The sequence below is a fragment of the Puntigrus tetrazona genome, chromosome 5 (genome assembly GCF_018831695.1).
Source record: "Puntigrus tetrazona isolate hp1 chromosome 5, ASM1883169v1, whole genome shotgun sequence".
Lineage (NCBI taxonomy): Eukaryota > Metazoa > Chordata > Actinopteri > Cypriniformes > Cyprinidae > Puntigrus > Puntigrus tetrazona.
This window is the reverse complement of record NC_056703.1, coordinates 27,982,295-27,992,340: the sequence shown is the minus strand read 5'-3', so window position 1 is coordinate 27,992,340 and position 10,046 is coordinate 27,982,295. Positions and strand designations below refer to the sequence as shown.

The 10,046-nt window shown below is 37.4% G+C and overlaps 1 protein-coding gene across 1 annotated transcript in view; it reads right to left on the bottom strand.

The window, feature by feature from the left end:
• The window catches only part of LOC122344870 (regulator of G-protein signaling 3-like), a 74,897-nt gene extending 67,058 nt beyond the window's left edge, over positions 1-7,839 (bottom strand). Inside the window, exons 1-8 of the mRNA XM_043238468.1 lie at positions 7,622-7,839; positions 4,761-4,842; positions 4,256-4,361; positions 3,729-4,098; positions 3,600-3,648; positions 2,835-3,085; positions 2,366-2,449; positions 305-420 (exon numbers count right to left, since the gene is read on the bottom strand). Of these exons, the coding sequence (XP_043094403.1) occupies positions 305-420; positions 2,366-2,449; positions 2,835-3,085; positions 3,600-3,648; positions 3,729-4,098; positions 4,256-4,361; positions 4,761-4,842; positions 7,622-7,675 (1,112 nt within the window). The 5' untranslated portion in view covers positions 7,676-7,839. The remainder of the gene's footprint in view (positions 1-304; positions 421-2,365; positions 2,450-2,834; positions 3,086-3,599; positions 3,649-3,728; positions 4,099-4,255; positions 4,362-4,760; positions 4,843-7,621) is intronic.
• Positions 7,840-10,046: the final 2,207 nt, after the last annotated feature.

Below are 10,046 nucleotides of genomic sequence, written 5' to 3'. Positions count from 1 at the left end.
TTTTTTTTTTATATCTTGTATAGCTTTTATACAACATTATAATAATGTTGTATAAAAATATGTACTTTTTTAAAGATTTTTTTTAAAGAAAATTATTCTTCTAAAGATGAATAAAGTGTTATTTTAATTACCTAATTATTAATGTAACTTACTAATTTTTTTCCTCATTTATATTTAATAAATATACATATAAACACACAAATATTACATGAACAAAAACTTGGGATTAACCATTTGACAGCACTAATACATATAAAACATAATACAATGTCTTCCACACATAGTTTGTGGAAAACAGTAGCACGTACCATCCTGCAGCTGTATCTCATGGAGGTAAAGTGGACTCTGTAGTACATTACAGCGGCCCGGCTCATCTTCCCTGGTCAACAGCATCAGATCTGTGTAGATGAACACTGTAGCCTATAGAGGGCGATAAAGACAGCAGTCAGAACCACACTGAAACATCTCCGTCTGACCTTCTTATGTCACTCTCGCTCAGCTTCTACCAAGTGAAGACAAACATAATTCTTTATAACGGAAAACATGAGCCTTGATCTTTAACTATTTGTAACATTCATTTGGACTGGAGAGCGGGAGTAGAATAAACCTGTATCCTGTACTCAGTGGTTTAAAAAACACCTGAAACTCCCGTTAAAGTTACAATGAATCAGGTAAAGTCAAGTTAAGGTCATTAGGAAAGGGAAAAGCTCTGATTCCCACACAGAAAGCAGCAGAATGCTTGCATTGCTCTTGCCTTTCATGGCGCCCATTGCCCAGGCTTGGAATTAGGCCAGCTTAATAAAAGCAGCTGATCTAAATCACAGGCAAACACACACACGCTCGTTCTAGGACACTGGAGGAATGTGTTTAGTGATGTACAGCTCATCCTTCTTAAACACTCTGATCTTTAGAAACTCTTGACTGCATTACTCAAACAGGTCTCTCTGCAAAATTGAGGTCAGCTGGCATGCAGACGGGGGCCCTGCGAGAGAGCACAAAAGATGTGACAGACTCTCAAAGGGAATCGCTATAGATACGAAGTCGGTTTTGGAGGCTATTGTGGCACTCGGAGATTTATCTTTGCACAATATTGCTCATGCTGAGGAAGCCGAGGTCATGTTATTCCCAAACTGCAGGTTTCCTTTAAAGCTGCGGCAGAAAGAAATCTCGGATCAAGGTATCTGCTTCCTAGCTATGTGGAGCACATATTTTGTGTCGGGCATTACTGTCAACGAGACAAATATTCCTGTAGTTCCCAAACGATCGTTCAGTGAAACCGATCTCACAGAAAAGGTAATGTTTCGTCCATCTCGAGAAAACATCAGGGTCACCGAACTAGCAGGCTTTTAGAGGGGTATCAGGAGAACAAGCTCAAATCTGACCGAGCAAAATAGTCAATTCTCCTGAAAAAGGACACCAGCTCTAGGTCACCTTCGGAGCCCACAAACTAGACATTACAAGAATCGCTTCTGCATATTTTATCCAAGACGAGATGTTTTAGACAGTATGTCTCTCAAGCTAGATTCCTGGAGCCAGATCAAGGACTTAAAAGGTTTGAAAGGATCTAAACTTCATTAATAGTTAAAGTAAATGTAAAAATGTTACATGTTTTGGACATGACAATGCAATCTGCGATGAATGTTGGCAGATTAATCCGATATGAAATAATAATAACAAAGCCATCGCATAGTTTAATGGGATAGTTCAAACAAAACGTGAAAATTCTGCCATCATTTACTCGCCCTCAAGTTGTTCCAAACCTGTGTGAAGTTCTTTCTTCTGCTGAACACGACAAATGATATTGTGAAGAATGTTGGTAATCAACTGTTTGGCTACCAACATTCTTCAAAATATCTTCTCATGCAGTTTTTAAGTAAACGACGACAGAATTCATTGCATGGAAAACAACAGCATAAACATTCGGCTAAATTTCTCTTTATGTTGTATCGAAGATTGTAAATCATGATTTTTCTATGCTTTTTATTTTTGGATAAACAAGCCAAGTCCCTTTAATATCTCAATTGTTTCTCCAACAGAGCAATGAGGATAAAACGAAAGCAAATAAAGAAATGTGCTTGCTTTAGATGTTTCTACTGAAAAACAGAATAATATCTCAAAAGAGTTTTCAACAATCTCGCAAACTGTGCTCAGGTTTACCAGTCTGCATGAATCACAATATTAAATCTAAAGATGCCTCATCAAAGAATTATTTGGAATATGCCATCCATATTATTTACATGGCTGTGTAGTCTTATCATACGCTACCAATTGTCTCATTAGTTATAAATACGTTCGTTACAATGTAAATGAAAAATGTAATCATTAAATACACTCTGAGCAGCACATTTTGAGTTAGTGGCGTTACCTTGAGAGCAGTGTGTTTACTGTCATGAAGGATCATTTCCTCTGACAACATCAGGACTCTCTCTGGGCTGCACAGATCCAGTGGCTGCAAGGCAATTAAAGACTCATTACAGCTACACTGTGTGCATCATGTCAGTCATGTTATTTGCAGATAGGTGTGTATAAGTACAACACATTCTAGATTAACTATAATAACAGCACACTGGCCATTAAATTTGCATGACATGGCAAGCAGTGACAGTATTATGACGTGAAGTGGAATATTATACTCCATACTATTTATTTATTATACTAATTATTATACACACAGCTTTTCATGACCTGAAAAGTATTTCATACACCACAGAAAAAGGTACAATCTTACTTATACATCCATACAGATTTAAACCAATAATACACTAATAACACAAACCACTGATCTTTTAGCTCTAGCATAATAAACCCGGAAGATTAACAGATAGTGAAAATACCTGAACAAAAACTGGGAAGATGAGGATCTTGGGGGCCAGACTGACATATGTGCCATAGTTGGAGTGAGGCAGATGGGACTGGACGATGGTGCAGTTCTGGTAGTTGGCAAAGCTCTGTCTGTAGGATGAAGGAGGCAAGGTGGTGGTCTTACTGTTGATAGACCTGCACAAGGTGGCTTGTGCTTGCAGCCCCCCATTCTGCAGGTAGTCTGGGCTCTGCTGCACTCCTCTGCTAGTCTGATAGATTCTTCCTATGAATTGACATCAAATAAATCATAAATTTGTTTAGGGTTGGTTCTTATTTGGTTTTTATGTTTAAAGAGGAGCATTTGCTCTAAAATACAGTAAAAATGATAATACTGTGATATATTATTACAAGCTATATTTCCGTTATGGCAAAGCTGAATTTTCAAACAAGCAATTATTTCAGTTTTCAGCATCACATTTTTCAGAACTGAATTTCTCTTTAGCATTATACATGTATTCACTTTCACGTTTGACCAGTTTAATGCATTCTTTAAAATATAAAACAACTCAATCAATCAATCTTTGAAAAATAAACAATTTTCAAAATTGTTTTTGAAACTTTCAAAAAACACATATCGACACAAAACTATAAACGCATTAATGATTCACTTTGTTTATGAGCCTCATGATACTGACATCGGTCATTTCATCACAGCATTTAGGGATCACATTAACTGTTCTTTCACATTTTTATGCATTAAAAAATTAACAGAAACATAAAACCTTCTCACATCTTACCTAAAGTTCCCAGTGTGCCATTAGAGTCAGAATACACCGGCTGCAATATCTGCAACATTAAACATTCAGATAAGCAACAATCTACCCCAGTCAGATTGAACATGAATACAGCCGCCTTCAGATTCCCACCTGGTTTCCCGGGCTGACAGGAGAGAGGATGATGTAGTTGTCACCGTTTGATGATGTCACACGGGTACCTTTGAGGGTCTGTGTGCGTGTTTTGTAGTCATTTTCTTCTCGTTTGCCAGTCCAAGACCACAACGACTCTCCTACTCCGTTTCCTGTGTTATCAGGGCCACTTCCTTTTTTGCGGCGACCCTGTTTGTGATTGGTGGGTCGAGAGAGTAAGGGTGGGGTTTTGTTATGTGTCTTTGCAGTTGAAGCGAGAGAATCAAACCCGGAGGGTTTGTAGGACGGTCTGTGGATAAGCCCCTCGTAGTAAGGCTTCATAATAGGCACTGTTCTCCACACCACCACTGTGATCTCATTACGACAATTCCTGCAGGAAAAGGATGGTTTTTAACAATAAGCCATAAACGTATTTCGTTTCCCATGCTAACTCATTACGCTATTTTTACTTTGAAAATGAGAGGTGATTATTAATTTGTTGTGAAAGCTGTGGCTATGAAATAATGGCCAAAAACATCCCTGCATACCTGATGGCATGAGCCAGGTCTATACACTTCCAGTGTTCAACCGGCTGGCCGTTTAGCTGCAATAATGTGTCTAGCTGCTGTAAACCTGCCTGGTGAGCTGGACCACCTAAACAAAATAAAGACAATCAAGATCATAAATAGTTCAAAATGTATCCCCAATGACATCGCTTTGATAAGCCTATCTTGGTTACAGTGTAATTGTGTACACTGAAATAATATTAATCAATAACAAACATAAAGCGGTAAGGATTAGAGTTAGTTTACGGTTACTGCATGTATTTATGCATACTTATAATACTATGATTAATATATGTAAGAAAGACAGTAAATTAAAGCGTCAAAAGAAAGTTGTAACTTAAATGAAACATATCTAAAATTTAGTCTCTTGTGCTATAAAGGAGCAATTTGTTGCCAATACAATTTTACTCTGGCTACAATTTTATGATAACTTGGCAAATTATGAGGACAGAATAAATAACGATAGCTCTTGAGTATTTAAAATGACCTGGATCAACAGCTTGGACCCGTACAGGGGAGTCAGAGCAGATGGTGAAGCCAAATCCATCTTTTCCTCTTAAAATGGTCACCTGTGAAAGAGCACATACATTTACACGATCACTCAAAGGTTTGGGGTTTGTATTATTTTTAAGACGTCAGTANAAAAAAAATCTGTTTTTATACTATTTTTCACTTTATATTAATCAAAGAATCACAAAACAATGCAGTAAGTAGTGACAATAATTCATGTTTTATTAACAACACTATATGTGACCCTGACCCTCAGTTTGACCACAAAACCAGGGTACCTTTGATTGATGTATGATTTGTGAGGTTTGGACGATATTTGGCTGAGATAAAATTATTAGAAAATCTGGAATCTGAGGGTGCACAAAAAAAAAGTTTTCCAAATTAAGATTGTAGCTATGCATATTACTAATCAATAAATAAGCTTTGATAAATTTACAGTCGGAAATGTACAAAATATCTTCATGGAACACAATCTTGATGCCCCAATGATTTTGTTCAATGATTTGAAAAATTAATCATGTTGACCCATACAATGTATTTTTTAATATTGCTATAAATATACCCCAACGACTTAAGAATGGTTTTGTGGTCCAGGGTCACATATTCAAATGATTTCTAAAGAATCACGTAACACTGAAGGCTGCCATAATTGCTGCCGCAAATTCAGTTTTGCAATAACACGAATAAATTAAATTTTTATATATATAGTCATTTTAATTTTTAAATACACAATACTATATTTAATGTATTTCAAACTCTTTTTACTCTATTAAATAAATGTAGCCTTGATGAGCATTGAAGACGCCTTTAAAAGTGCCACATTTTACGGTTCACCCCTAATAAAAATTATACTCCTAATAAAATAAAATACATTGAATAATTTATAGAATAAAAAATAATTAAATCTATTTAACGGACTGAAATGAAGTGACCTCAGGAACATTCAGGAAGATGGAGCATCCACAGTAGGAGTACAGTGTAAGACCCCACAGTAACAGGGTCAGAGAGTGTGTGTGTGCCAGAAACAAACATCCCCCCTAGAGAGCCACTGTACCCCAGCAGCACGAAGACTGAAATGCCACAGCACCAAAGAGTCAGGGATATTAAAAACTACAAGCTGAGAAATTAGTCAGGGTTGCTGGGTGATCAGGGGGGCTTTTCTTTTTCCCTGGCAAGAAAAGGAAATGACGGGGGGAGAGAACTGCCATGGCACTGACAAACAGCAGAGACAGAATATTTGGACAGTAGAAGTTCAAAATGTCAACAGAACCTGGAGCCAAACTAAATAGGAAATGTTGAAGGGGAGGGGGGCGTCTCACATTTAACATGACATTGACCGCACAACAACAAAGAGCCTTGTTTGGGGAGGGAGAGAGAATAAAAAGAGAAAAAGTGATGACAGCTTTAGGACTTTCACTGCCATTCCTCTTTTCTCCTCTGGGTCGATGTGGTCGCCCTCGTTACAAGCTCCATTAATTGCTGTGATGAAATAATCATCCACATCAAACTGCACTGTTTCCCTTTTTCCACTGCTCCTACNAAAAAAACAGCACTACTGAATGAGGACTAGCTCTTGTTATGACAATACTCATTCATTATGCCATAATCCAGTTTAAGAAGATGAGCAGAAAGGTCTTGTTCATCATTAAATGGAGTTTAAAATGTAAGAGGGGGAACAGATGACCTGATTTCAGGAGGTGTTGCCCCAGTTTTCCAACAATTCACAAAGAATGTAAATATGTCCTGCGTTTGGCCTGACTAAGTATCTTCAGNTTTTTTATCCATGGAACTTGTTTTGTCAATTTATTTGGTTGCAATAACAATAAATCACACATTATATTCTATTCTATAATATAATAGAATACATTTTTCTTCAGAAAGTTGTCAGTTTATTTGGTTGCCATAACAATAAATTGAATACTTTCTTTTCTTTTCAAATATATTTGCTATTATTTGTTCTTTTCAAATATATTTGCTATTATTTATTCTTATCAAATATATTTGCTATTATTATTTATCAATTTTTATATTATGGGTTAAAATTTATATTTAAATGTCTACATTTACAGACACATTTGTAACATAATTCATTTTACGTTCTTTGCATTTGTTTCACTCCATGCAAAACTGAATAAAACAGGCTAAGAAGGCAGTTAAAGCACACCGTCAGTAATGTAACGCACAGACTAAACTATCTGACATTTTCTGTTGTTTTAATAAACTAAACTAAATATCTTACATATTTTGCAACTACTGTAATTCCTATCATTACAAACAAACCTGCACAGGCACCTCCAATGAAATCACAGCCTCCACCCCTTAAATTAAACATTTACTCACCATTTTCATATTGTCCCATCAATCACAGCACACGTATATATAAGCGGCTGCTTACTACGCTCATGTGACTAGTCATCCAGCGTCCCCCCTTGACCCCATCCCCATTTTTATTTCTAATATTTCTGCCATATACTGACTAACTTTCATAATGAAGCCCTCCATCCCTAAGGCGCTGGAGATGCTCCAGTGCTTGAGACTTTCCATTACGCACAGCAATTCTAATCTGGATGCCAGGTTATTCTAAACTCTAAAGGATCAACCTTTATAATGTAAAGGAAAGGTCTGAACATTTTTTGCCAAATCCACTAGCAGTGGAGCAACCTAGGGTTAAGTGCCTTGAATCAATCAGCCCGGATCTTTACACGCTCAGCTACACCTCTGCACTTATTTTCAAGGACTATCCCAAACCGAACACGCCACAACTCTTATACCACTTTCAATAACACTGTAACCGCAGCCAAAAAAAAAAAAAAACTACGAAAAAGCAGAGGGACAAACCTGTGGCAAGTTTCGTTCGATGCAGAGCCGACAGAGACCGTGGATCGTATGCATCGCTCACCGCATATACGTCCACCTACATCTACGGCGCTCTCTTCAGTGTCTTAAATAAAAGTAAAGTCACACAGGTGATGCTGTTTCCCTTCACGCTCGCTCTAGTGCGGCTATGCATGCCCACTCATGGGAACTGCTCTGAACAGAAGAATGACAGGAAACCACCTTCCACCCCCCCAGCCAGTGGCCAGGCAGTATGTCTGCTCTCGATAAGCCAACATGTTTCCTGAGTAGCTCTCAACAGTAGTGGCTGAACTCACTCTCTCTGCTCAGTGAGATGGAGCTCACCCCGATAGGCTTGATTTAGTGTAAACACAAACATTCATTATGAGCCAGAGACATTAAAGTACGCTCGCTGTTTGTTTAATGAGAAGCCTGACAAGCATAGGCTGACAGACGCGGAGGCCGTCCAGCCCTTGCACAACACCTCGATTGACGAAAACAGTGTTGAAATTTCCGAAATCCATTATTATAGTCGAGCGGGATCTGTGTAAAACCAACACCGTCTCATTACCGTGATCCATAGTTTGTTTATCTCTTGCATCACCGATGTTCCAGCTAAAACCAGTCATCGGCAATCAGAAATCCCTGGAAAGTCAAGTACGAAATCTGAAAAATGGATTTTCGGGAAGAGAGGAAGGAAATGGAAGAATGATTAGCAGACTATTTGACCGGCCTCCACGTAAAAATGCAGGGAACCAGCAAGAGTGTCAGCGAAGCGGGAATCAAACAGGGATAAATCATAAACACCATGCGGGATTGGGCTTCCTATTGCAGCCACTTTGTTGGCTTTTCCCGTTTCCCAGCTTTGTCTGAGGAGAACAGAGCAGGCGGAGAACAGTCCTGGGAAAAGTTGCTCGNTGTGTGTGTGTGTGTGTGTGTGTGTGTGTGCGCAAAAGCACATCCACACACCTCCTCATATTTCTACTGTCCGTCACGCCACAGAGCCGCTTGTATTCCCAAGCTGATGTAGTCACATCTCTGATGGTTATGATGGCTGAAAACTCTTGACTACATGTAGCATCGTTAGCAGTTATGGTTGTTAGCTTAGCATAAGTCTGCAACAATAGCTTCCAACACCACAGCCAAAGCAATTAACTCCCAATGCGCCAGCTAAAGTGGAAGAATCGCGTCAAGTCATTAATTATCATTAATTAAAAATTAAACTGGAATTAAGCTAAACTGAAATAAAATTTGAATATTAGATTAATAAACTTAAAATAAATAACTAAATAAATAAACTGAAACTAAAGTCCAACAATTACTATAGTTAAAAATAAAACTAGAATATAGGCCTATATAAAACTAATGCTAATAACTAAATAAAAAAACAAATAACTAATGCATTAAAACTAAAATGAAAATATGAAAATAAAGTTTAATACAGAATATTAATGAATATTATAATAGAATTTAAATACTACACAGTATATACAAATTTAAATGGGAAATAATACAGTTTAAAACACATTTTAAGTATTGTCTAAATCTAAAGTCATAAACTGTACGTTCTGAGACACTAATGAATCCTGATAATTTCATTTTAAATTACAAGAAAATTGTAATTTGAATTTGAAGCTACTGAAATTGTAAAAAGAAAAAGGAATTCTTATTCTTAAGCTCAAATATTTATTATTATTTTATCACATTTAAAATTACAAAGAAATATTACATATTTCTATAATTACATAAAATGTAAAAGTTACGTGTCCATAACTCCTACACTGTAAAAAGTAGAATTTATTATTTATCTGATCTAAAAATGTAAAAAAAAAAAAACTTTACCTGGTGTAACATTACATTTATTTATTAATAACATGTATTACTATAAAAAATTAACATTGAAAAAAATAACATTTTAGGTTCCAAATGTTTCACAAAAATAAATATATCAAAGCAAATAAAACGGAATCCAACTTACTGTAAATGACTGCATGTTCTCTGGACTTGTGGTCTCGGGTCCAGCTTCATAGTTGGATGCAGCAGCTTCTGAAAGATACACAAGAGAGTCCCACGAGTCCCAGGCCGACAGATTGCTCTTTGAGTACATCTTAGCCCTGGGTAGAAATCTCTGGACTCCAGCACTCTTATAGAGAGAGGACAGCAGAATCCGGTCGACGCTGTCTGCAGGCTTCAGCTGAAAGTGAGCGTGTCTACACCATGAGAGATGAACTCAACCTGAATCGCTGTGACACAGAGCTGACTGCCCCACAACAGAGAGAGAGAAAGAAATCTACTCCCCTAAAAGCGTCACCCCCACCCCGACAACCCGCGACAGGCTCCCCCACTTTGTTACCATAGAGATTACGCTCCCAGGAAGCAATGTCTTTTTAAACATTCTTCATGGAAACAGCATTCAAGAGGGATACAA